We start from the raw sequence: 26,714 nt of genomic DNA, 5'->3' as shown, positions 1-26,714 counted from the left end.
GTGTTTTGTAACTGGTAAGTAGGACAGTTATTAACAAAAAGCCACATTGGTGGCGTGGTGTCCGGGTTTTAAATGAATAAAGCGGAGTATCTTCATTGAACAACTTGCCACACAGGCCGCCTTGCTAAAACACATATATGTGGATAAAAATAAATAAAAGAGGACTTGAATGAGCCCAGCAAACACTGCTCCGATAGTCTTGTCCCTGCCCTGGCCAAAAATAGTCCAGGTAGGACGACATAAATATGCAAATATACGTAATATTTCCTAAAAATGCATTTGTGGATGTCTACAGTTGTCTGTGGCTGTGTGTAACGTTGTTGCTTTGACCTTTAGCTGCGTGTAGCTCAATATATCCTGGTGTGATTTAGTTGTGAGAGGAATCCACATCAGCGCATGCATGAGGTGCATTTTGAAGACGCAAGACAAGTAGATGGTACTGACCTGCGGGCCGCTTGTTTCTGACCACTGAAGTACATCCAGCAGCTACGTACCGCAGAATAAAGCCTTACCCACATAGCACACAAGATGTCTGTTAAAGATCTCTTCATCTGGAAAACATCTGCTTTCTACTAACGTCTGGCAGACGTCTTACAGATGTCCGTTTTACATGCATTCTAGATCATAAACATCTTAAAGACATTAGATAGATAGACGTCTATTTGACATCTAAGAGGAGACGTCCAATAAATAAATTTTAAATTTTAACACTTAATTGCATACCAATTAACTAATTAAAAAATAAACAGCATTTTGATAACACGGTAATGAAAAGCCACGGATTGAATGCTTCAATGTTGTTTAATCCATGGATACATACAATGTAATAATGCTTTTACGTTCATGTTTTTGAACATCCCAAAGACACTGTTAAGTATTAGTTTGATAGCACTATTTCTCTATTTATATCAATAGCTTTAAATTACAATACATATCTCAAAGGCTATGTCCTGAAGGTTTTTACAAAAAACTGTTGTTTTCTGATTGTTCTAAGTATTTTCTGAATTATGGAGCAACAAAATGACATACCCAAAATTCCCTCCATAACATTTGACTCTAATTCGTAAAAGAAAAATTCAATAAGAATTTTGAAACTGGCTTCATCCAGTGTTTAGATTGGTAACACTTTATTTTGACAGCCCACTTTAGACATTCGTCCAATAGTAAGTCATTAGCAAATACATGTCCACTAGCAGTCATTAGAGTATTATTAAACTGTTTACTTAACATCTGCTGTTACTTTATTTTGATGGGTCCACAACATCCTATTTACTGACTATCAGAAACTGCAAGTATATGTCAAGTTCTACTGACCCTCAACCAACCCTAACAGTCACCTCTGAGAGTTATTAGACATGAAGTTGAAAATTGCTAATGCATTGCTAAGAACTTAATTCTGATTTTCTCAATATTTAGATTTAACTGGTTTTGTGGTTCAGGGTCACAAACAAACCCACCTGTAGTTGGAAACAAATGATTCATTTAGTTCTTGTCCATTTATGAAGTGTGTTCTTCAGGCAACCAGGTGTGTATTATCAAGTGTCTGAATACTTCTGAAACTTCTTCATGTAATAAACAGTTTGAAATGTATTTGAGAAAATATCGATAAAACCCTCATTCAATGCCTTTGGCCTTCAACTCGTCCTTCACTCTCTTCAGGTAGCCAGGGTCTGGATAACCATAGCTGTGGACAGAAAAAATAATAGATATACAGTTTCAGACACATTACTTTATTTACACGAAAACCAAATAAAAACATAACGTTTGATTAATAATTTTGCTGAACATGATGAACAGATAAACTCTGAATTTATATGAACTCATACTTTAGAGAGCCGCCGGATCTGCTGGTCTTATGATGAATATCATTCCAGGTCACAGCATTCTGTACACCAGAAGTTGTCGAGGTCCCGACAGTAAAGATCAGTTTCTGGTTAAAAGCCCTCTGCAGCAGTTTGAGCACTTCATTTCCTTCAAGATTGTCAGGCAAGTACGCAAGACGGGTTGCACCATGAAAATTTTTTCCTGGGTTTGGATGGTTCTTCTAAAATAAGGATGGAAAAACACATACATTACAATAATTTGAAACAATACAGGAGGTCACATATGTGGTAGGACTGGGTGTAGGGTTTAGGGTAAGTTGATAGAAAATACAGTTTATAAGTTATAAACAGTTATAAACAGTGCAACAAAAAGTTTTTTGTTCCATTATTCAATTAATAAATTAAATTTGACATATTCTTACCGTTTGAATGCCACTGGGTATGTTGTAGTGTATTTCGATGGTGCCACAGTGTGAATATCCAGGGAGACTCAACATGCTCCTCGTTACAGTCATTTTTCCATTCGGTTGGTTTCCCTCCAATCTCCCAAACACTTCTTTACACACAGGACAGATGGGTCCCAGGCTCTTCACTGACAAATCTATACATTCCTGACAGAATTCGTGCCCACATTTGAGTTTTGTCTTGTCAGTGAAGTCGTCCCTACAAATAGCGCACATCTCCTCTTCAGCCTGAGCACCTTTACCATCACGTCTAGAATCTTCTTCTACTTCTTTATTGAAATCACTATCATCCCGTCCTCTAAAGTTCTCTCGCTCGTCCCGTCCTGCTCCAGGACTAAGATCAAGCATCTGAGTCCAGCTGATTCCTCTCGCGTGAGGAACGTCTTCTGAGTGACCAATCAGTTTCTTCATCTTGTCATCAAACACATGCTTCTTCAGTTTGTTCTCGATGTTAGTAATAGCAGGACCGAGATGTTCAGGCAGTCCAACGAGCTTCCAGGAACTGAATGCATCTGCTGCAACAACACAGTGCTGCTGCTGCTGAAGTTCCTCTACTATTGAAGCCACATCAGTTTTCTGTGTTGGTTTTGTGAGTTCACAGCTGACCGCGGCTGAGGCTAGTTTCTGGTAAAGATTTGTTAAAGCTCTCATGGCATGGCTTTCAAGATTAATGTGCTGAACTCCTTCGGATCGAGCCTGAACCTTAATTACATTTTTCTGCAGATTGACTTCATGAAACAAGACTCCATACTTTGTTTCAAGCTGTGATAATTGTTCCTTATATGAAAGTTTCATTAGATCCCAATAAACCTTGTCCATCTCAAGCTCAGTCTGAAGGTCTTTTGTGTCCATGTCCAGTGAATATCCATCCATTTCAAGTGGTTTGATCTTAAATTGTTTTTCTGCTCTTGTCGTGTCTTTTGTAATCCTATCCATAAACTCCTTCGGTCCAAAGAACTGACAGTCACGGGCAGACATGGTGAACATCATCTTTGTCTTCTCTGACTGGACGTTATGTAAGGACTCTTTCACAACATCTGAATCCATGTCATTATGATTAATGTCAGCATAACTACAACTCTCCACGCATTCATAGAGAAGATTCTGAAAGTCTTCAGAAGGCTTTAGACACAGAATCAGGGCTTGAACCCTGGGTGGGTTTGAATAAGACTGACACTTCTGAAAGTAGAGAGACTCCATGTTGTTTCTCAATTAGCTCCAGATCCTTTCTGTACACGTGAAGCATGTACCAGAAGTATTGGATGGAAACAGAAAGTCTAGGCGAGGTCTCATGGGTCATTTCGAATGTTTTTGTGATCTCAGCAACTTTTAAAGCTCTGTTAGTTGCAACAACATCCTCGCTATTGTTTGTGTCTTCTGATACTGCTGTAGTGCAGCCGTTCACCTAAAAACATACAATGGGAGAATTTTATACCCACTCATGTAACTTGGGGTCATAGATGAGTTTATTACTACTACTGTACTAAGAGTCTGAACAAAAGTAGCTTAATAGTTATGGTAATCCTTTATTTCGATGTATGTATGCATGATACCTTATATGACAGAGCTATGTTCTCCTTCATGAGGGACCTTTGTGGTACAGTCACAGGTTGTGCTTCATCCAGATAAATCCGAACAATTATTTCTTTTTCTTCTTTAACTTTACCATCCTTATAATCTTTAAACTTAAGAGATGCAGTTCTGTGATATTTTAACATCTTTAGAGCTACAGGGAAAAAATACAAGTGCATTAGCCTTAAAACAGTACCGTAAAGGCAACTTGCTGTTTTATTTAAAAGTGGTGTGTGTGGTTTGACGACACACACGTGTGAGTAATGTCCTGGTTACTTCAACATAAACATGGTGCATGAGGACACATGAGGTCCCTGTAGACTAAAGGGCCCTGATGTGGATCTGATTGGCTAATCAGGACGTCAACTAACATGTAATACGATCAAATACATTTCAGCTGTTCCAGGTACGAAAACATACCGTATTTGCGATTCTCCCACCTGTTGATGGTGTTATCTGCACTTCGCACAGGACGGATCATCCGTGAGTTTAACCCCGTGGACAGATATTGTTCTTTCCAGTTTGGACAACCAGCTCTGAAGGGCTATCTGTAATCTTGCTCTCCATCTGTCTGGAAAGGGCCCTGTCCAGTCCACTCTGATTTTAAACGTAGCCATATCTAGAGGCGCTGAGGGACGCGGTATTTCACCGCGGTCCGTGTAAATGTCCTGTCATGGGGAAAACGGTAACAATTAGGCATATCCATTGTCATTATGCACTATGCTTTACTGATATTCTGCTATGATTCTATTGCTCTAGTCTTTAGTCAGAACCTCTTCTGGCTGTAAGCGCAGCTGATTTATGATGTCATCCAGAGACGGTCCAGCATCTTGACCCTCGGCGCCTGCTGTATATAAGTCCTGACAACAACAAAACAAACAGATATGAAAACCTGAGACTGTTTAAAAAGATTCAAATAAGCGTTTTGTCGCTACATTTAGAAAGTTATTCAATAATTGTTTAATATTTACTTTTTTGAACACAAACAGTAAACTGTGGGACAGAAGTAAGGACACATTGAACATTTATAGGCCTGTTCCTAGCCTACTAACTCACATATCCGTCGACGTCCATCGCTTTGACTCTTCCTCCAAACGCCAGCTGAAAAAAAAAACCATTAGGATGAGTGAATAATAAACACGCAGGCATAATTCATTTGAACTGTTGCTAAAATGCACGAGATAATGTCGTTGCACTGCACCCCGCATTTATTGCCAGCGTTCACTTTGTCAATAACATAAACACATTTAGTTTCATTTTCGATTCATAAAGTGCGTACGGTTCTGTGAAGGAGAAAACAACAACAACAACAACAGCTTTGAAGCATTTGATTCAGATGTGAGGTTTGATTTCTGTCTCAACGCATGGCGTTTTTTTATTCTTTAAACCGCAGGCGTCGGTGATTGTTAGCTGTCGGGTAATTTAGTGATTTACTAATAATATTTCCAGATAACGCTGTCGAGATCAACACCCACACAAAACCATGTCTTAATTTTTGCACCTACCGAAAACAGAGCTGAGAGAAAGCCGTCTTCAGTCCCACGGAGCTGTGGAAACAAACGAAAATGAAAGCTAAAAAAAACAACGCTTTCCAAAAAACGAAAAGATGAGGATGTGAAGCAGCGCGTGTCTCAAACCATATAAATATACTGATAAACATCATGAGCACTAGAGACCAGACTGGGCAAATATCAAACTCTATGGACACCGTTTTAGCCAGAGCTGGAAGTTAAAACGCCTTAATGGTTTTTGTTAAGAAATATAATATGTGCAACTGTTTGCATGTTCTCTTCTAAATATAGATTAGTTTTAGTGTTTCTATAATGTGAAATTTGTTTATCAACTGCTCATATATAGCATGTCGCGGTTCATTAAGGGCTCCCTGAGAAGTACTAGTCTTCCCGGGAGATCAGTGATTAAACCTGACCTTCCGGTTCACCAGCTCTTCTCTGTGGAAAAGAAAAAACCCTCAAATGGTGGTTTGAGATATAAACGACCTCGAACACCTCTGGCTACTGATGAACCGAGGTGTCTCCTCTGCTATCAGATGATGTAAGCCAGGAATAACCCTGTAGAAGAAACCTCAGGACCGGTCTTCTTTGATACTCGTAATCCTTCACTCAAGTGGAAAACATAGAAAGCAAAGCAGAGCAAGGAAGAGAAGCACGTCAGAGTCATTGGAGAAGGCCTGTATTTTTTGTGCGGTACAATTAAAGAGCTCACACGATTACATTCGTCGCATATATTGACAAATCTAAGTAGGGCAGACAAAACATTTCAGCAGACAGAAGTTATGCGATTCATTAGATCCGGACAGACTGAGCAACTCACGTAACCAAGAGATAACCTTCAGCCCAACGGACGGGAGACACATCCTGAAAGACGCTGGCTTCTGCGTTTTAATCACAAGCAGCAGTATTTATGTAGTAAGAACATCAATAATTAGAAAAAGAGCAGATCTGTCCTTTCGGGAAGTCCACTGAAACTCTGGGAGAAACTCATCCAACGCAACCCCACATAAAACCTTCCCTCCATGTAAAAACTGCAGCGTGTCACAACCTCAGTGATGCACACTACACAGCCAGCAGAAGAAAACAGCGAGCGACGTACAGCGTTCACCGAAGTAATAAATAATTCCACAACTCCTGAAATTTTCGGATTATTTTTGAACATGCTCCTTACACAGAAAAGCACGGTCTGTGGCGGCTGTTTATTGTTCTTATAGCATATACCAAAGGCTTTTCTGCCCTAAAAAAACAAAAACTATGCACACTGAATGAATGCCTTGAGCTGAGGTCTCGCACGCTGCTTCGCTGAACGTCAAGATCGACCTCCAGCCAGGAACATAGCCAACCTTTGTCTTTTAATACACAGCCTGTACATCACATGAGTCTAGTGATCCTTAGAGAGACGCAGATCGTTCAAAAACAGGTGGACAATACATAAATAAAACAAAAGAGCGACGCACTTATCATACAGGGTCACATGAAGTCAGGCGCTATCCTGACTGTGCTAGCATGCCACAGAAAACAGAGCATTATCGGCGTTAAAGTGTCTATTCCGGAACAGTAATCGTTTTCATATTCTACATGACATTTAGATTTTTTGTTAAATGAACAAATTTGACACATTATGCTTTGTAGAAAAGCGTGCAGACGCTGCGCTGGGATCAGGAGAGTATGAGCGCTCGGCTCGGGGCGTGACACTTTAAAGAGCGGAGGTACCGCCTGGCTTTCTCCGTCATGATCAGCTGGTCTTTCGTCCGTCCACAGACCACCGTTTCCCAGGCTGGAGACATCTATCAGAGGAACAAAAGATTGTTTTCCATTACTGCTCTAGTACAGATCAGGATTCAGTTATTAAACTTAAACGCCAAAAAATGGCAATTTGCTGAAGACGTCCTCAGGCTCAGGCCATCTGAGATTAGTTTGAGTTTGCTTCTCCATCCGATTTGGAGAAATGCGTCTCAGCAACGGACGCTCTGCAGTGAATGGGTGCCGTCAGAATAAAGAGACCAAACATCACAATAATCCACAGCACTCCAGTCTTGAAGGCAATACTGAAACAAGTCCATCACCAAGATGTCTTTAAACCACTGCTAAGACACAAATACAGATTTCTCTAAAAAACCAAAAGAAGGAAGAAGGCTTATTATGGATTATGTTAAAAGCGTCTCAGTGCTGGATTGCTCTAATCGTTCGTCTTCTGGACTGGAGTTTTTATAATCGGTGTTTGGGGTCTTATTCTGACGGCACCCATCTGATGCAGGCCCATTTCTTCAGATCTGACGAAGAAACACACTCATCTACCTCTGACGACCATTTACAGAAAAGTTATATTTTTGGAGGACACAATCAGGGCAAAACAGATCCACTTACAGGTAAGGGAGGACTCTGTTTCAGTGTGGGGGGCACAGGTTTAGCGGGCGGCCCGCTCTCATTCGGGCCGAGAATAAATCCTTGATCCAGCACATTCTCTTCCTTTTTCACATCACAAGACGTCACAAGAGGCAGCGACCGGGCGATTAGAGCCTGCAGTTTCAAAACACAAAACAACTTTAAATCTGCTCGGGGACACGAGGCGAGCGCTGCACCACCGCTCCGCTTCCTGTACCTTGGGAGTGGTTTTGACGGCGTGTTTAATCTGCTGCTTCCGCGCAGCAACGCTCTCGCTGCAGTCAATGACATCCAGAGCCAGAGACTTGCGCACCTTCTTCATCGGCGGCCGGTACTGTTCAAAGAGACAAATCACTCAGCATCAACCGCACGGGGCAAGTAAACAAGACCTGTTTTATGTATTTGGATGTTTTATGCCATGTCGGCATTTTATGTTTTCAATAAATTAATAAACATTAGGGAAAGGAAAAAAACTAATCTGATATGCTATGAAAAATGTCCATAAAGCACTAAAAAAACCAACACATTATTTCTCTAATTTGTGCATTTCTTATGTTTACTTTAAACCTTTATCGCTTAAGAATTGTGTTGATTTACAAGAATTAAAATGTTTTTTTTTAACAGAAAACCCATGTAATCCAAACATTTTTAAATTTATATATAATTTTTTTATAATATATATATATATATATATATATATATATATATATATATATATATATATATATATATATATATATATATATATATATATATATATATATATATATAAACAAACACTGCACATATTTTTCTGTATAAACTTTTTTTTCCTTTTTTCTTTAATGCAATGCAAACCTGCATTACTTTACCCTATCAGGTAGCATTAGCAATAGCATTAATGCTAACAGCGGTGCTTGGTACAGTAATACTCAGGAAACGTATGATATCGTTTCTTCTCCACGTGCCGTCTTACCACTTGTTTGCGTTTCTTCTCCGTAGGAGTTTCGTCTTCTACGATCAGCTCAATCCCCGCCTCGCTGCGCAACACTTCTTTAAGGTCTTCCTCCAGATTCGGAGTCTGAGGCTTAAGAGAACCAAAACAGAGGAGGTTTTTTTTAATAATTCACAGCATCAAGCCTACACCATCAAACGGGAGAAGCGCCAGCGAGCTCGTTTCGATCACGAGCAAAGCTCTCACCAGGGGCCGCAGAGGGCCGTACTTCTCCAAGGCGTTTTTGAACGGAGTCGGGGTCCGGGGGGTCGTGTCCAGGTCGGATTTGTGATTAGGCGTGATAAACCTGCAGGAGCACACAGCGAGAGTTTAAGAGGGACTCTTACGAGCCGAATAAAAGTGTCTGTGAAGGCTGAGACGCACAGAGAGTTCTCCTTCTGCGTGAGCGGGGTTTTGTCGCGGTGCAGGGGTGTGGTGACGATGGCCTTCTGACTGCAAACGGGGGTCGACGTCAGAGACGGGTTCTCCAGGTCCAGCGTGTCCTGCTTGGTCCACATGTTGAGGAACTGTACAGCAGCAACAGAAAAACACAATGAGCACAGACACACCTTTCTAATAGTCATGGCGGTCATTCTCTAATAGAAAATCATGGAAATGGCGGCTATCATCTTGATAAAATGTATTATTTTATTTAAAAGAATGAAACATCTGAAACCGTGGAAAATCAGCTGCAAGTAAAAAATGGCGGCTATATATAGTTCTGATTTTTATTTAATACACACACACACACAAACATATATATGTTTATATATATATGTTGCATTTTTTTAACTATGTGTACTAACATTACTCTTTTGTTGATTTTTGCTTCCTTTGTCTTCATTTGCAAGTCGCTTTGGTTAAAAGCTAAATGCTAAACATCTAAAATGTAAATAGATTTATTTTGATGGAAACTTCTTGATTTTGCCTGGGAATGCATTGCATAAAGCCTCACAAATAAAGAAACTGTATCTAGCAGTGCGCTATGTGCCATCAAAATAAAAGTCCCGTTTCCGAAGCCTCGCTCAAACAACATCTGAGCAGCAGTGAAGTGAAGGGCGGCGGTGGCGGGGCGGTACCTGTGAGGGAGAGAAGGGCAGGATTTTGACGGGCGTGCTCTTGGGCGTCATGGAGTCATTGGGGTCGGGGGACAGGGCGATGCGGCGGCGGCTGCGGCGGCTCAGGATGGACGGAGGGGTCGCCCCGCCGGGGGAGATGGGGATCAGCTCTCCTTTGCTGCCCTTGCTGAGCTCCTGCAGGGTGCTGCCCTCCAGACGAAACTGCAGCAGCTCCGAGCTCTGGCTCTCCTCCGGCAGCTCGAAGTCTGACATCGTACACCAGCCCTCCAGATCCTTCAGGGAGAAAACACCGCCATCGTCAGAGTCTCCACCGGGCCTCAAGAGACGCAGCGAGATCTCAGGGAAAGTCAAAGACTTCAAAAAGTCACGCTGCTGTTAAAATTAGTTACACAGTACATACTCCACCACTACTGTTATTATCATTTCGTTTAAATTGTCTTTAAATTGATCACAAAATTTATAAATTTATTCCACTTCATATAGCCGGTTTACACAGAGTACCGTTTTTTCCTCTAAAAATTACCATAATTGCAAACGCGATTTATTTTAACAACAAAAACTCGTTTTAGACATACTTCCCGTTTTTGCGCTGCTTCAATAACAAAAAAAATCATTCCAATATTTTTTTTTGCTTCTCTGGGCAACATGAAAGTGATTCATTTCTAAATGATTCATCCCTTTAAACGATTCGGTTCAATCATTCAGTGACTTGCTTGCTGTTTTTCATGTCACGTTCAGAGCATCTATGAGTATTTAAATAATTTCCGATATCAAAAGACAATAGACACTTTATAAAAAGTCCATAAAAAGCAGTTAAAGCTTCTTCACGACACCAGGACAAGCGTCACACTGTCTAATCATCGTTACGGAGCTGAACGCGCTCACCCCGTCCATCAGCTCCATCACCTCCTTCAGCGTGGGGGCCGCCGAGGGCGACAGGAAGCCGGAGCTGTCCATCACCCACGTGGACACGCTCGAGTCCCCCGCTTCACTTTTGGGGGTCGCCGGAGCCTTCGGGGTCTTGGGGGACGCCGTTTTGTGTGGAGCGGAGGGGACCTTGTCGTGAGCATCCGGATCCTGTGAAGAAAGCAGCGTGAGACAGGAACACCTGACCATCTCTACAGTCGTTGACTTCACCCTCTAAAGCCTGTTTGATAAATAGATTAACTAGCAACATGATCAAAACCTTTAAAGTGCAGCAAATGTCCACATGCTCTTAAATCGTTAATGTTTATTACACAGCAAACAAAGTGATGCTTATATTTCAATGCCAACATTTACTCGACTCTTAGAAAGGCATTACACTATGTTTTGAAACTACACATATCAAATCATAAAATCATTCTGCGTTTCGGACGTCAGGAGCTGATTTTGCATAATTAAACCGACTGAAGTTCTGATCATACCGTCTTCAGGACCTCTCCCGGTAAACCCTCGCCGGCTCCATCGAAACAGATCTCCACCTATGAAGCAGAAACGCACAGAGTTGATGGAGGACTCGTCTCGGCCGCCGCAGGGTGCTCGGGTCCTGCAGAATTACCTGAGCGCTCTCCGTCGGCTGCAGCGTGTGAAGCGTGGGCTCCACGTCCGAGTAGTAACCCGTCTCCACTTTACGCTTGATAGTGGAGTTCCAGTGGTTTTTCACAGCATTGTCCGTTCTGGAAAAATTCAATACGATTTAATCAGACTACGGACGCATAAAGACCACCGTGTTGCACCGCGGTGCTCACCTTCCAGGAAGCAGCTTGGCGATCTCAGCCCAGCGGTTGCCCAGCACGCAGTGAGCCTTGTAGATGACGAGGTCCTCCTCCGGAGTCCAGGACGACTTCTTGACGTCTGGATTGAGGTGGTTGTGCCAGCGCTCTCTGCACTGCTTCCCGAGACGGCCCTTCAGGTGCTTGGCCACCATCGCCCACTGCTTGTTGCCGTACTTCTTCACGAGCTCAATCACCTGGACACACACACACACACACACACAGCTGTAAGGCCCCTATGAATTACATTAGATTTTATTTCTTCCAAATTCTAGCGTCCTTCATATTCAGTTCTTACGATTAGCTTCTACCTCCGTCAATAAATCTGCGTGTCACACATTCACCTGGAACCATGCCTGTAATATATATATATCCCAAACTATTGTTTATGACTCTCATAACTCTCCCCAGCTTTAATTTTGCGCACCTTCTCGTCCTCCTCCTTTGTCCAGGGTCCTTTGACTAGATCAGGATCCAAAACCTTGAACCAGCGATGCTGACACTGATGCTCCGACCGATTCTAGCAAAACGACAACAAACGTGTCGGTGTCAAAGCAGAACCCCCGGCAGACGTCTCTCGATACATCAACACCGACAGACTTACAGGTAAAAAGCCAGCGATGTACTTCCAGTCATTCGGCCCGACGTTCAGCACCAACTTGCGCAGCTTATCATCCTAAAAAAACCCACAAAGCCAAGAAATGAATGCAAGCATCGTTCTTTCGTTCTTGACCGATGGGTGCGCGCTTACCTCGTCTTGGGCCCACTTGACTTTGACTTTCCCACAATCCTTCTGATCGGCCACATCGGAGTCCGTGTCCTGACACAAGGCCTCTTCCTCATCCTCGCTGTTTACACACAAACACAGAGAAAACGGGTCAGCAAACTCTCACAACAAGGTGCTGATGGTGTCCTAACAGCGTTTGGCAGGGCAGTGTGTTTACCAGACAACTAGCATCAGAAGTAGATGAAAAACCCGGCTTTGTTTAACGATATGATGGTTAAGTCAATCACTCCAGACTCTGGAGTTTTGTAAGGCTGTGTTTGGTAAGTTAGAGCAACGTTACTTCGATCTACTAGCATACCTGGCTAATTGTTTCAGTGCATGTCATCAACAAGTGTTAAAACGCGTAAAAATGAGGTTAGCATCGCATGGGAATTATTTGGATCAGTTAATAACATTGTAAACACGGAGTGTCTGTTAAATTCGTCTTCATAGCGTTTAAACTGAACGGGTCCCGCGAGTTTCAGCCCTCTTTTGTTTTTTTATGTTAGGCGGGGTTCGATGCAATACTCAAAAAACTTAAAAGTCAGCAATGTCTGTAAACCCAGGCGTTATGTTTAAAGCGTCAGGTGTGACCCCGATGTGTCCTAAAGCGAAAGCCCGTTTTAAAATAGCACAATATTCTTCTTGAGGTACTTACCCGCGCGCCCACCACGACATTTCCCTAAAGTTTGCTCAAAACGCACTAATAAAACAGACTTTACGAGGACGCTGTGCGTGCAGCGTACAGACGCAAACACATCTGCGGTCTTAATGAGTCGGTCGCTGGGATTTAGTAAACGCTTTCATTAAAAAGCGCAGCGCGACCCGCCAGATAAACACGTACCGCTGCGCGCCCAAGTTTCTATCTCGCGCTTCTTTTTCTCAGCCATTCCCGCGAGTGACGTCAGCGGACACACGCTTGCGTGCGCGTCCCCACGAGTTTCAGACGCAGTACGTGCGCGTTCGTAAACACGTGGACGAGCTTTCCTAAAAACACATGTACGCAGTAATCCTGTTTTTTTTTAACGTTACACACACAAACAAGCTGAACAAAAGCGAACGAAATATTTTTAAAATGGCTAAACTATATCTGGGAGACATTGATGTTAGTTTTTAAATATTTTCTAGATTCATATAAATCACATAATTTGTAAAATATCGTCTAAAACTTAACGTAAGACTCTCCCGATACTTTTTTCTTCCCGTTTTCATTGTTTGTCTTTTACTGCATTATAAAGGCGTTCAGAGATTGGATTTGGCTTTAGAAATATCTTAATTTAGCTTCGCTGAAGAGAACGAAATTATTTCATTATCCGAGTTATTAAATAAAAAAAATCCCGGTGTGAGCCTACAGTTGGAGACTTGCTCGTAAATGGCCTAATCAAGCACCGCTATAAATGCCAGCCGAGTCTAATTAACGCCACGCTTTCCTGATGGATGCAGGACGTGACAGACTTGGTAAAGTCCTAATACGTTTTTCCAATTAAAACCCAACCAAACCCTTTCCTCTGGTAAATTCTAAACACCGCTCGTTTTCCAGAGCTGACCAGGAGCTATGAGGGCCCATCTCTGTCTGATTTTGACAGAGGCTTTTGCGCAGACCAGAGTCTGTCTTTATCAGCGGTCTCCGCCGACGGCTTCCTGAGACCAAACAGAGGCATCGTGCTGGAGTATCCCGAGCCCGGCTCTGCCGCTGCACCCTGTCTGAACTACTCCACAAGCCTTTTATCGCCTTTAGTTGCCCTCAGCAAGAACGCCCTCTCTCCAGGCAGCTCCCTGAGCACGGCTCTGGGAAGTCCGGTGGAGGGCAAGTCCTCCACACCCTACGAGAGAGTCCAGTTTCAGAAACCTGTCCTGGCCAGCTCGCTGGACCTGTCCTGCGTCGATCTGACCACCACTCACCCGTCGTGGGAAGTGTCCTTTGTGAAGGCCGTGGTTGAGAGCCCTAAGTCATGTTTGGAGTCCACCTGGAGTCCTATCAACCTGTCGGCCCCTCCTGAGGCCTCTCTGGTGTCGTCTTCGGAGGAGCTTCAGCGCTCGTGGAGGGAAATGGTCCGGCAGGGATCCGGTCAGCCTCCTGCAGTCCCAGATCTCAGAGAGGAACAGGGCTCCTCTAACTTGGCCATTTGATAGACACCATATTTTAGGTATGTATGCGCGCTAACGCTAACCCTAGAAAAAACATTTCGTTCTAATACGCGTTTTTATTTTACAGGTTTCCTACTGTGATTCTCACTAGAGTGGTAAAATGTTTATATAAATGTATTTAATCAAAATAAAGTGTTGCATTTAATGTTACGGAGTCAAATTAGTGTCTCTTGCACAATCGATAACAGGTTTCGGAATATGTTAATATTTAGTGCCCTGTGGAATATAGTGACCATAGAGGGTCAATACGACAGACCCCAGTTGAAAATGCTTCTATGTTGTATAATCATCTTTATAAACGCATCCGTGCTTGTCTGCTGCTGTGGTCCTGGGACTCTCGGGTCCAAGCCTGCTCTGGGAGCTCTGAGGGACGTCGGCCCTTCATTCAATGCAAGACTTTTGTATTTTTCACACTAAAGTAAAGCCGTGAATCATCCCGAACATCAACCTCAAATACGGGATTTGGAGCTCGTGTATTCAAATCTGACGTGAGAAAACTCAGCTCATTTATTTATTTGAAAAAGGAAAGAAAACTCATTGCTACAAGAAATGTAATTAATTCTTTAAACCACATGCCTGAGAAAGCTCGTAGTGAACTGGAAGTGAAGAACACGTGGTTTGAGAGTCTATACTGTGCATGTTCACACAGATCTCAAAAACAAGTCCTCGCTGCACGACTCCGGCGCTCCACGTCCGCTTCAATACATGAACCTTGCTTCTGTCGTGTCAATATCGTGCTCCTGCAGGAAATGGGAGAAGTAGCAGGTATTCATTCGGACAAAAATAGTCATTTATTCTTCTCTCTTCCATGTCGTTTAAACTACATTGTGTTTGATGGAGAACCGAAATCAAAGATTTTAGGCAGCTGTCCAAAAAGCTGTTTCCTATAAAGAAAATTAAGTGGCAAATCCTTTTTCTTATTTTACGGAAAAAGAAAACAACCTGTGGGTGCATCAACAACTAAATGAATGTTCAAATAGAAACGTTTCTGCACGTTCCACCTACTTGATTGATTTTCTTGAACTCCACCACCTGGAAGAAGACGTGTTCCAGTATGTGCTTGGCTTCTCTTTTGCCCTTGTCCAGCTTCCCCGTCACTCCTAAGATATCTCCACATTTACGTACATAGAACTCCAGATCGTCATCAGTACCTTAGAGACGACGAGACCTCCGTTACTAATCGTTCGGCAGTCGCTCAGGACAGCATTAAAACGCTGAGCGTTTGCACGAATGGTAGAGACTCACATTTATTTGAGAGCTGAGCCAGCCTCACTTTCTCAGATGAAAAGGTCTCATCGAGGTCATAAAGGTCAAGCATGGGTGGTGGAAGGTCCCTGAAGGCCGGCTGAAAGACCTGAACACAAAACACAGCCGTCAACAAGAAACCAAACTTGTTCTGAATGGTGGCATGGGATTATGTATGAAAATCAAGGCAAATTATTTGATTTGATCCTTCATAAAGTACAGCAGGGATGAAGTTAGCATTGTCACACATGTTATCAATATTTTTACATCAATCAACATCACAGTCCATATTCCGTCCTGTTTTGACCCCCTCATCAGAACGTAAATGAATCGATGGTAAAATGGAGAACAAAAAGACCAGGTTCTTACTGATGTTTCTCAGTTCACGACCAATTTAATTTAACCAGCCGTTAAGACCATGCTCAAAGAAAAAAGTAGGTATCAAACTCGTAACAATTACTAAGTCTTCTGCCATCGGCCACAGAAGTTTTTTTTAAATGTCTGAAATAAAGAAGCTCAGGATATTTTTACCTATAATATAAAAGAAATGGTATTTCTAAAGATGGTACTTGTCCTTTTGGTAATAAGCGTCTAAACGGGCCTACATCTACATCACCCTGAACAGGTAAACTCCTTAACTCACCAGTCGCTTTCTCAGTCTTGTGTTTATAATCACAATACTGCAAAACTATTCTAACAAACTTTTTTTTAATAAAGTCTGAAAGTTGTTGCAATCTTAAAGGAACACTCCACTTTATTCGAAATGGGCTCAATCTCCAACCCCCCAGAGTTCATTTGATCCATTCAGTCGATCTCCGGGTCTGGCTATAGCACTTTTAACATAGATCATTGACTACAATTAGACCAGTAGCATCGCGTTCAAAAATGTGATCTTTTTCCCCCATGTAAAACTTGACTTCTGTAGCCATGTCGTGTAGTAAGACCGGTGGAAAATGAAAAGTTTCTGAGAGTACAGTTCCTAATCGTATCAGCCTAGAAAAACGCTACTTTTCCTTTTCCACCGGGTCTTACTACAACAATATAACTACAAGAAGAGTCAAGTATTCATTATTTGGTCATTTTTGGACACGATGATACTGGTCTAGTTGGATTCAATGATCTTTGCTAGGCTAAAGTGATATTGCCAGACCAGGAGATCGGCTGAAAACATTCAAAAACGGTAAAACTTAATTTATTAACTCTGGGGGAGTTGGAGAATGAGCTTATTTCCAAAAAAAGTGGAGTGCTCCTTTAATGGTAGTGAAGTCATGCGACCACGGTTTACTTCATTTATAGTGATATCTAGCTTTTTACTTCCGATTTACCTCAAAAAGATAAAACAATGAATATTACAAGGAAAATAATTAGTCACAGAGCTTTCTGCTATAAACCAAACAACTGGAAAAATTAGATCGTTTTTTGTCTGATGCAGACTTCTGGGTTGGTCTACAAAAATACACCATCACTGCAGCGCTCTATTCTGACGGATTATAGAAATGAAGCTTAAATTTATAATTGCATTTCTCCACCCACGCAGCCCTGGTTGCGTCAGAAGAATAGAAATGTTGCATCAGAGATGGACCATGCGTGGTTTGGTTCTATGTCTTTTCTGTTTGGAAGCAGACTCACGGCAGGCTGCAGCGGAGGCAGAGGTGTTTCAAACTGTGGTGTGATCAGCTGGAGAGGTTCGTGTTTGACGTTCAGCTGCTTGTAAGCACTGAAAAAAAACCAGACGTGACAATAGTTACTGCTGCTGTAACTGTCAGGCTGGCCAAACACTCACGTCTTTGTAACAGTGGCAGTGCCTCTTTAAGAAATGAAGGCAGGCCTTACTCCAGGACAGAGGGGAGAGTGTTTGTGTGCAGCTTTAGCAGAGACATGTCAAAGAGAGATGTGAAGTCTCGCGGGTTCTCGTCTCCCTCCTGCAGACACACTCTCAGACGGTCGGACAGACTCCCTGTGTCGGGCAGCATGGTGTAGTCTGTGATCTGGAAACAAATGCAGACAAAAACAGTGTCACTTCACAGCCCTGAAGCATGAGCTCTCTTCATGCGTTCAAAGAGATCAGTGCCTTTATTCAGCAAGGATGCATTAAATTCATCAAAAGCAATATTAAAGACGTTTCCAATAAATACTGTTCTTTCCATATTAGTATTCAGCGAATCTGACGCTTTTCAGAAATGTTTCTTGAGCAGCAAATCTGCATTTTAGTATCGACACTTCAGCTTTAAATCACGGGATTAAACACGTTTTAATATTTATTACAGCAGATAAAATGTATGGGAAATTGTAATAATACTTTGATGATCATAAGAGAATTCTTTAAAAAATCCAACTGAGCACAAACCTTTGAAAGGTAGTGTAAAATACTGAAAACTGGACACAAACCGCCTCTTATGAGCCATACACCTGAGACATGGTGGAGGATAGAAGTGCTTTCTCCACAACAACTACATCACCTTCTATCCTGTCGATAAAGTGGTGCATGTTTGATATTTGAAGCATGTTTTATACATAAATTGACCTCTGGGTCCTCGGCGTCTATCTGGTTGAGAGGAATGCCGTCTGTGGTAAGCCACTGGAAAACAACATCCTGGAACAAAGACATTAAATTGTATTAAAATACATGAAACTGTGAAGAAATAAATCAGTTTTTAAATGCGAGGGCTGCCTGCTGACGCAAAACTCATTACCACGCTAGACTTTGAAGAGGTAGCGATTTTTATATGACAACACACTCTCTAAACATGATGCAATACATATATATAATACCCACAAAGAATTTAAAAATCATAATCTACTTCACTTTACAGCAACGCTACAATCCTGCTGAATACAGTATACAATATGAATACAATATACAACTTTTAAAATCTGAACAAGCACTCTGCTTAAAACGTTTATAGCTTCAGACTTTGATGCTGAAGGAGCCTATGGAGCAAAACCACTAAATCTGTGAAACCCACTTGAAATAAAACAGACCGAAATTTTGAATATTAAACATTTGTGAATGTAAGTGATTATGAATATGAATTTTTAATCATGAAAATGTGTGACATATTTTTAAATAAACAATCATTTTACATTTCAGGACCTAAAAATGCGAGCTCTGCGAATACAAGGCGTTAAAACACAAGCACTGTTAATTCAACGCATTATTTTTACATGCTTTTTTGTTTCAAAAACATTTGTGATGATGGTTTTCCCCCCAAATGTGCCCTTCATACTCTACATGCAAATCTGTTTGGAACTACCTGAGGGTGATTCAATTTATTTTATCCTTTTATCCGGGACTAAGCAGTTACTCCCGACTGCACTTTAAACAAGCCCCTAACTCCTTAACGTTTTGCAACAGCAACTGAATCCCTTACCATTATTTTACTATTCTCCTCCTTGTCCAGGTACTGGTCGCTGAACATGTGACAGGAGCCCAGGACGGCCAACTTGCCGGCATTCTTGTTACAAACAAGAGACACGATCAGAGCACAGAAGAAAGCGCAAGGGTTTAACGCGAGGGAGACGATCAGAAGGACTGTGCAGACCTTAGACTGGTGGAAGGCCAGGACGGGTCTGTTGAGCGGGAAGCACACGGATCCGGTGGACAGGACGGCCACCGCAGGCTTCATCACGTTTAGTGTGGCCCCGTAAGGGTATATGAACGTAAGTGCCCTGTTTGAGTCAAATGAGAAGTCGTTACGCTTTAACCGTGCAAACAGCATAGTCACGCCTTAAACATTGTTAATATTAACAACAACACAACAGAACAGTGAGCTCAAGCTTACTGCGAATTGTTCCCCGTGTTTTCCTCATCAATCACCCCCGTCACCACTTTACCAGCAGCTCGGCTGATCTCTCTGAAATAAGAGAAAAAAGTCATTTCAATTCCGCGCAGGCTGGCCTGCGATCCCTGAACGCGCGCGAGAGACACACACCTGTTCAGAACTCCATTGGACACGAGCGCTTCTTTGGGATGGAAATATTTGTAGTAGACGTTCCTTATAACTGCATCTGGAAGCCCAATGCGAAAAATGATAGACTTCGGAAACAAACTGACACTTTAATAACCCTCTTCCAAGATGAAGACATTTTAAACGAGTTTGAGGCACAAAATAAGGCAATTCACGACATCCAGATGCACACTCACCATTGTTGACCATAATGCCAAACTCTTCCAGAAGGAAGTTGATATTCGTGTCGTACTTCATTTCTCCTCCTTCTCCGAGCATCACGAGAAGACCTCCGCCGCCGTCCAGATACTGCTTGAGGACCTCCAACTGAACGACAGCAAATATACAGCCATCTGAAAGCTTCACTTTTAAACCCTTCTGCGTTTGAGCGGCGGTGAGTCTCACCTCAGCAGCAGTGAACTTTTCTCGAGGGCCTGCGGTGATCCATAACTTGACTCCTTGGAGTTTTTCCAAAGTGAGCTCCTCTTTGATGCTAAAAAAAAAAAAAAACATGCACAGTTATGGCTATTTAGAAAGTCTGTAATGCAACAGAATGGTGCATAAGTAATGTTTTGTGCTACAAAGGGGCACATCTCCAGTAATGTAGTGAATAAAGCCCCTCACATCTTTAAACATGTCTACAGGAGGCTATATACCTTTGTATCTTCCACTGTGCTCTTAGTTTCTTCTGCATAGACTTGTATCCAGAGCCGGCGGTGAAGAGCTCTCGTTTGGATGCGTTAACAACAACGATGTTTCGTTGCTCTTTGTCCATGTTGACATAAAGGTCCAGATACACTGTTTACAAACTCCGGCGAGAGATGGAGGGACAGATTAGCGTCCCTATTCTAACAAACCACGATATTCTTTCGTCGCCGTTTTCTTCTCCCACACGGGCTGATTAAGACTTTTAATACATCATCACCTCAATCCTGACGGAGCACGACAGAGGTTCGACAGCTGCAAAACATACACAAACATGTTGTGCATCAGCCTGTCAGTTACGAGCGGCTAAGCTAGCAGGCTAACGCTAATAGCACTCGTTGAACTACTCATCAAACCTGTTAACGCGGCGCACCTAACTTACGTGATGGTTATAATCACACTATATAACATGTAAACGCCTCAAAAAAGAAAAGACAAAAGGAGTAAATCACGGCAGAACTCACCAAATTGTTTTGGCCGTGCGCAATGCATTGTGGGTACAAGTGGACAACACAAGCGTTACCAGGGGCGCTTCCTCCATAGCAACGCTGTTATACCCACTTTCCTTTTGGTCTTAAATGGATGAATTCCACATTAATTTACATTTTCATATAAAAATTAAGCTATAGGAGATTGTGACTTTAATGAATTCCGATTCCAAAGCATTTTTTGTGTATTTGCTGTTATTAAAATACATTAAATGTGTGGACATTGTGGATAATTTAAAGTTTAGGTTTTTTCTTTAAGTCAAAACACACATGTGTGACAGCAAATGCTCTTATATGTATATTTATTGTAAACTTGAGCACTTCAATTCAAGCATGGTTTGGTCTTCTTGGACGAACAGAGTACCTAAGACTATAGAAAACCTTGAACTTCGATCACACGTTTCTACTGGAGCTCAATACACTTTAGGTGTGACAGATACAGAGCTGAGTGTGAGGGAAAAGCAGCAAGACTTCAAACATATAGATCAGATCTACTCATTTCAGGAAAGAAAACGGCAGCAACACTCAAAAACAATTTAATGTTTATTTAACTAAAACACTGGAAAATATTCAAAAACCCATTTAAAAATGAGACCAATCACAGAAATCACACTGCAAGTCGTGTATTAAACTTTTTTGTAAAAAAAAGAAAAAGAAATTGATGATCCAGAGCACTAACAGAACCAAAATTATTAACAAGAGATATGAATGACTACACAGTGAGGAAGCATTTCCACAGCCATCCACTCATCACATCTTGTCAACTACACAGAAGAACAGCTGCAAAAGTAGTTATGGATTCCATCAAATTTAGGCTATTACATATTGTTAAAGCCTCCTTGAACCTCACACTAAAGCAAAAACACAAAAAGCCTTTTAAATGATGCACCATCAGAGTTGAATGCAACAGCCTGAGCAATGCTTGTAAGCACGAAACGTTATAAACTAAGAGGAAAAAAAAAAAAATCAGATTTGACATTTCATGGATGGAGAGGGGTCTCTGGTATGCAGTTGTTTTCATGCAATGTTGAAAACAGCACAGTAATCAATACTACACTGGACTGCAGCCTCTTTAATCATTTGGTGAATGTTCATAGGCTGTGAATGAGCGATTAACACTGGACTGTGCATGACATGTTCCTGCGGTGCAATCCGGTCGGAGAAGCGCTAGTCTTGAGAGGCAGACCGAGAGCGGGAACGAGACTTCGAACGTGAAGGAGAGCGAGACGCAGAGCGCTTGCCGGGGGACTCTGACTGACGGCGGTTCTCCTTTGGGGACGGAGAACGAGACATGGATTTGGCCCGTTCTCCATTTCCATTCTCCCTGGGAGAAGCAGAGCGGCTTCGGGACTTCTTGCTGACCGACTTCTCCTTGGAGCGGCTCCTGGAATCCCTCTCCGACTTGGCTTTGGAGCGACTCTTGGAGCGAGATTTGCGGGTGTCGGAGCGAGAACGGGACTTGTGGCTGGTGGAGCGACTGCGTGACTTCTGCGTACGCGAGCGGGAACGAGACTTGGACTTCCTGGAGCGGGACTTCGCCGGGGACTTGGAGTGAGACTTTCTCCTGGACCTGGACCGGGACTTGCGACCAGACCTGGAACGGGAGCGGTGCTTGCTGCGGGACCTCGAGCTGTAAAACACACAAGCTAGTTAGAAAAGCACTGAATCGAATTTTAAGAGCACAAGAAAAAGCACCATCCTACCGAGATCTGGACCTAGATTGGCTTCGTGAACTCCTTCGGCTCCTGCTGCGAGAACGACGTCGGCTGCGAGACCTAGAAAACAAAACGTCCAATTCAAGAGACCCAGACATTCACAAGAATTAACAGACATGAGGGGAAAGACCTGGCCTGACCTTGACCTGCTCCCAGAGTAGGAGCGACGTCGTCTAGGCTTGTCCTCCACAAGGCGGATTTTTCTTCCGTTGATATCAGTGCCGTCTAACTTGTCCAAAGCCCTCTTCATATCAGAGTAAGAGCGAAATTCAATGACACCCTCATTGGTCCGTTCTTTGTGGGCATCAGCGTAGGTCACCTCTCCAGCTTGACGCATGAAATCCTTTGGTCAAGAACAACAAGGCCTCCAATTAAAAGATAGTAAATGTTGCATGTAATAAGGGCCTGTTCACACCTGCATTTAATTGGATCGGATTTGACCATTCGCAAAGACCTGCCCCCCTAATTACTGTTGCCATGACCGGGCAAACAATGCTGCTCTCACACAGTGAAAAATACATTGCATGGCGAAGAGAAAACTGACCTTTATTTACCTATATTGGAAGAGTTTAATTCAGTTTCATCGTTTTTACCCCATTTTTAAAAGGATTCCTGATAGAGATAGGCTGTAGATGTCGGACAAGATGGCGTATAGCAGCAGTGGCACATAATATATGTTCTGATTGGTCAGATTGCTTGTTCAATCAAGCTCTTTGCGAACAGTTAATTCCCACCATGCAAATTTAACAGTTCACGTGAACAAAAGCTACAGACGTGCTGCATATCAGCAGCTGACTAAGAACATTAGATTAGGAAAAAAAGAACAGGAACCCAGGCTCACCTTGAGATCCTGCCAGCTGCAGCGACTGGACAGGTTCTCCACTATCAGTCGGTACTCCGTCCGAACCGGAGGTCCATATTTGTCTCTCCCGCTTCGGCTCCTGCTGCTATAACCACTACTGCCTTCAGACAAAAGCCAAAAGACAATCAGCACAGAATTAGACACCATCCAGCAAGCGCACAAGGCAACCTCTTCAGACATCTGCATAAAGCATGATGTTCAGGCATGTGAAAATGAAGTCTTCCTATCCCACCCCGCTGAATAGTCACACCCAAATAAACATAAGACCTCAGCACCACATAGTTCTGAAGCGAACGATTACTGTGGAACTATTAAAAACAAAACATGACTGCACTGGATTTGTTCAATCAGTCCCTCTGAAGGGGTCAAAGGTCGCATTGCTGGTCTTCACTCAACAGCTCAAGAACAGCAATGCTCTGGACGTGAATACCGCTCCAGCGACACAGGTTTTAACGTGAGCCCCAATTATAAAGACAGCAAACAAGTACACAAAACCCTCATGAAAACAAACAGAAGGGGGGGTTGCAAAAAAAATTATATAAAAATAATAGTAATAAAAAGTAACCAGGACTACTTACATTAGATGCTGACATGTTACCTGTCTACTGACAGAACAGCGACAGCACAAGACACATAGCAAGGGAAGCCCATTGCTCTTTTTAATAAAGAAAAAGTTAAAAGAAAAAACTAGTGGGTAGCTACAGAAATTCGTTTAACCTGACCAATATTTCGTTCAACATAAAAACCAATGGGTTTCCTCACCATCACCCTGGTCTATTGGCAAAAGGCAGCTGTCATCATGGCTTCCGGTTAGGTCAGCCAAGGGTCAAAGGGCAAAGGTCACACACACATTGTAAGGTGAAAGCCAAGGCCAAACGGGACAGGCAGTCATCTTAGCCTCAATGGACTCGGACTCAGCCCGCACCGGACTCTTTTAAATTGAAACATCAAGGACTTTTGTTAATGTTGAATTCAGATGTAAACACAAAATCGCATCGTCACACGTCATACTGTTTACATGCCAGCAAGGCTTCAGAAAACATCAACTGATTACTAAATCTATTGGCTAGAATAGATTTAGAGATGGGCCAATAAAAGGTGGAAACAGCCCGCAGTCTGACATGTAAACATCTTTAGTCACTCTCCCTAGCTTTTGAAGATTACTCAAGTTATACTGCACATTCATGACCCTTGGCGTTTTAAAATGGGCCAAAACTACAAAAGCAGAGGCATCTTTTGAGGGAATCCCCTTTTAAAAAGGTCACATTTCAAGACCTATTTCATCAAAGAACATTAGATCCCAACAGCCTTCCGTCCGGACCACGGGTACTTCAGACTTGTAACAGAGAAATGTAGTTAGTCACTGGATGCAGGTGCTACAGACAGTCCACTGTGAATTAAAAAACACGTATTATTCATCTCCATTTTCCCCTCGTGCCTGGGGGAGGAGAAAAAGAAAGAAAAAAAAGTTTGAGATGACGAGTGAGAATGTACTTACTGCGTCCGCCGCCGCTGCTGCCTCCTCCGCCGCCGCCCCCATAACCCCCACCATATCCGTCTCGGTCCCGCCGGGGCCCTCTGGCATGCTCCACGATCACACGCTCCCCGCACAGATCTTTACCGTTCAGCTCGTACACGGCATCGTCTGCGTCACGGGTGTCCTCAAACTCCACAAACCCATACCTGAAATTAAATAAACCACAACTTTGATTGACCCCTCAAAACCAACCACTTTATATAACGTTAATAACACACACAGGCAACGTTTTTGCTTTGGTTTCTAATGATTATTTTAAATCTATGTGACCCCACCAAACAGTCCTAAGACAAAATTGAGATTCTGAAAGAATAGAACAATATTTGGTTGAGATACAACTATTTGAAAATCTGAGGGTGTAAAAAAATTTATCCAAATATTGATTTATGCTTTTTGGCATAAAAATGCATCGTTGGCTACTGATACAAGTATACCTACTTATCACTGCTTTTGTGCACCAGGGTCACATACGAGCTTTTGTTGAAGCGGTCAACCTGCACGACCTAAACTCATCTCCCGTGTCCTTCGCAGTGCACCATGGGACGGCATTTCTTGCCACCATTGAAGCCATTTACGTTTCCTTTCTTCCAGTGTTCAAAGCTTCAAACCATAGTTTGTAACCTTGCGTTTCACATCATGTCTGCCTGGTTTGTTTCGCAACATTTCAACTAAAACTTTGAAAATCTCTGTACAAAAAAAATAAATCACAATTCACAGAAAGAGTGGTCAAATCCCGTTGCACTTCTGGCATTATCACAAAGACTTTAAGTGGACTTTATATATTGCAGGCAAGTTTAATTGCATGAAAAAAAAAAACATACACAGTAGTTCTTTATTATTAATCTAATTTTAATTGACGAGTTTTGGCAAGCAGTAAAATTAAGAGAAAAGGCTGACTAAATATTCACATTCGTACTTTGTTCGATACGGTTTAACTTGCATTAAGACCAAAGCGAGCGCCATATTGCTTACAAACCGGCAGATGTGCGAGCGCTGGATCATCCGGGTATTTCACGCGTGCAGAACCCGCATTCTGCATAACAGCGAAATAGCACGAGACGTATCTTAGTACGAAACTCCAAAGTGTGCATTTATAAATGCATCGAAGTGTGGCAGAAATAACGCGCCCGGCACCTTAACGACGCGTCGCCGTAGCGCTTGTGAATTCAGGTCAACACTTAACGACACATTAAGTGCAGTTAACCGAACTCATGCATGCAAGATCACCCCTCGGCACGATACAGCGCGTCCCGAATTACGTTAATAAATATCTGGTCGCATGAAAGAGGCTCAAACAATGTGCACAACAAACCCTCCGCCATTTTGAACACGCGGTAAGAGCCTCGAATAGAGAAACACAACCAACCAAACCACCCACCGCATTAAGCGTTTAAAATGCAGCCTTTGACTTGCGATATATTAAAAGTTTACCTCTGCGATAAAACGCGCGGAAGCTGCGCGTTGGTGGTCACTAAGAGGCCGCGGCCTCGCGTCGAAACTCACCCGTTCTTCAGATCGATCTCGAGAAGCTTCCCGTAGCCGCTGAAAAACCGCTGTATGTCCTTCTCTCGCACGTGATAGCTCAGCCTGCCGATGTACACTCGCGGCATGGTTGATGTCCGGTAAACTATAATGAATTACGCAAACCCAGGCAGCTTTAAACGCCGTCGGTCTCCGCGAGATGGCCACCCAGCGGTTATAACCGTAACGGCCGCGTCCGGGACGTCACTTCCGGCGTGC

General features: G+C 42.7%; 5 protein-coding genes across 6 annotated transcripts; 1 reads left to right on the top strand and 4 right to left on the bottom strand.

The window, feature by feature from the left end:
* Window positions 1-782: 782 nt before the first annotated feature.
* On the bottom strand, window positions 783-5,877 carry dtx3l2.2 (deltex E3 ubiquitin ligase 3L2, tandem duplicate 2). The gene is given in 9 exon segments (XM_043251955.1): window positions 783-1,684; window positions 1,827-2,044; window positions 2,246-3,406; window positions 3,408-3,692; window positions 3,841-4,013; window positions 4,280-4,527; window positions 4,633-4,719; window positions 4,916-4,960; window positions 5,365-5,877. Coding segments are annotated over 6 exon segments (1,968 nt in total). The 5' UTR covers window positions 4,341-4,527; window positions 4,633-4,719; window positions 4,916-4,960; window positions 5,365-5,877; the 3' UTR covers window positions 783-1,614.
* Window positions 5,878-6,033: 156 nt separating this feature from the next.
* mybl2b (v-myb avian myeloblastosis viral oncogene homolog-like 2b) lies at window positions 6,034-13,207 on the bottom strand. Of its 2 annotated transcripts, none has more exons than XM_043251956.1 (15): window positions 12,986-13,207; window positions 12,313-12,409; window positions 12,166-12,237; window positions 11,989-12,081; window positions 11,538-11,758; window positions 11,348-11,465; window positions 11,214-11,270; window positions 10,693-10,884; window positions 9,808-10,080; window positions 9,113-9,255; window positions 8,936-9,035; window positions 8,711-8,821; window positions 7,973-8,089; window positions 7,738-7,890; window positions 6,034-7,157 (listed from the first exon to the last, which is right to left on the bottom strand). In XM_043251956.1, the coding sequence occupies exons 1-15, from the start codon at window positions 13,003-13,005 to the stop codon at window positions 7,029-7,031; spliced, it is 1,896 nt and encodes a 631-aa protein (XP_043107891.1). In that variant the 5' UTR covers window positions 13,006-13,207; the 3' UTR covers window positions 6,034-7,028. The 2 variants fall into 2 exon arrangements, with proteins under 2 accessions (XP_043107891.1, XP_043107892.1); XM_043251957.1 differs by lacking the exon at window positions 12,986-13,207 and adding an exon at window positions 12,506-12,963.
* Window positions 13,208-13,630: 423 nt separating this feature from the next.
* si:ch73-303b9.1 lies at window positions 13,631-14,620 on the top strand. The gene is made up of 3 exons (XM_043251959.1): window positions 13,631-13,785; window positions 13,868-14,474; window positions 14,543-14,620. Exons 1-2 carry the CDS (start codon window positions 13,761-13,763, stop codon window positions 14,455-14,457), a joined length of 615 nt encoding a protein of 204 aa, XP_043107894.1. The 5' UTR covers window positions 13,631-13,760; the 3' UTR covers window positions 14,458-14,474; window positions 14,543-14,620.
* Window positions 14,621-14,973: 353 nt separating this feature from the next.
* Window positions 14,974-20,904, bottom strand: ift52 (intraflagellar transport 52 homolog (Chlamydomonas)). Its single transcript, XM_043251958.1, has 14 exons — window positions 20,837-20,904; window positions 20,324-20,627; window positions 20,073-20,160; window positions 19,865-19,994; window positions 19,653-19,728; window positions 19,503-19,574; window positions 19,263-19,389; window positions 19,092-19,175; window positions 18,245-18,313; window positions 17,554-17,708; window positions 17,350-17,437; window positions 15,721-15,829; window positions 15,481-15,626; window positions 14,974-15,215 (listed from the first exon to the last, which is right to left on the bottom strand). Exons 2-14 carry the CDS (start codon window positions 20,440-20,442, stop codon window positions 15,174-15,176), a joined length of 1,305 nt encoding a protein of 434 aa, XP_043107893.1. The 5' UTR covers window positions 20,443-20,627; window positions 20,837-20,904; the 3' UTR covers window positions 14,974-15,173.
* Window positions 20,905-21,390: 486 nt separating this feature from the next.
* On the bottom strand, window positions 21,391-26,702 carry srsf6b (serine and arginine rich splicing factor 6b). Its single transcript, XM_043251561.1, has 6 exons — window positions 26,478-26,702; window positions 24,936-25,120; window positions 23,417-23,538; window positions 22,716-22,918; window positions 22,564-22,635; window positions 21,391-22,490 (listed from the first exon to the last, which is right to left on the bottom strand). Exons 1-6 carry the CDS (start codon window positions 26,582-26,584, stop codon window positions 22,028-22,030), a joined length of 1,152 nt encoding a protein of 383 aa, XP_043107496.1. The 5' UTR covers window positions 26,585-26,702; the 3' UTR covers window positions 21,391-22,027.
* Window positions 26,703-26,714: the final 12 nt, after the last annotated feature.

The sequence above is a fragment of the Puntigrus tetrazona genome, chromosome 11, assembly GCF_018831695.1.
Source record: "Puntigrus tetrazona isolate hp1 chromosome 11, ASM1883169v1, whole genome shotgun sequence".
Lineage (NCBI taxonomy): Eukaryota > Metazoa > Chordata > Actinopteri > Cypriniformes > Cyprinidae > Puntigrus > Puntigrus tetrazona.
Note: the sequence above shows the minus strand (reverse complement) of the source record. Positions and strands in the feature narration are given on the sequence as shown.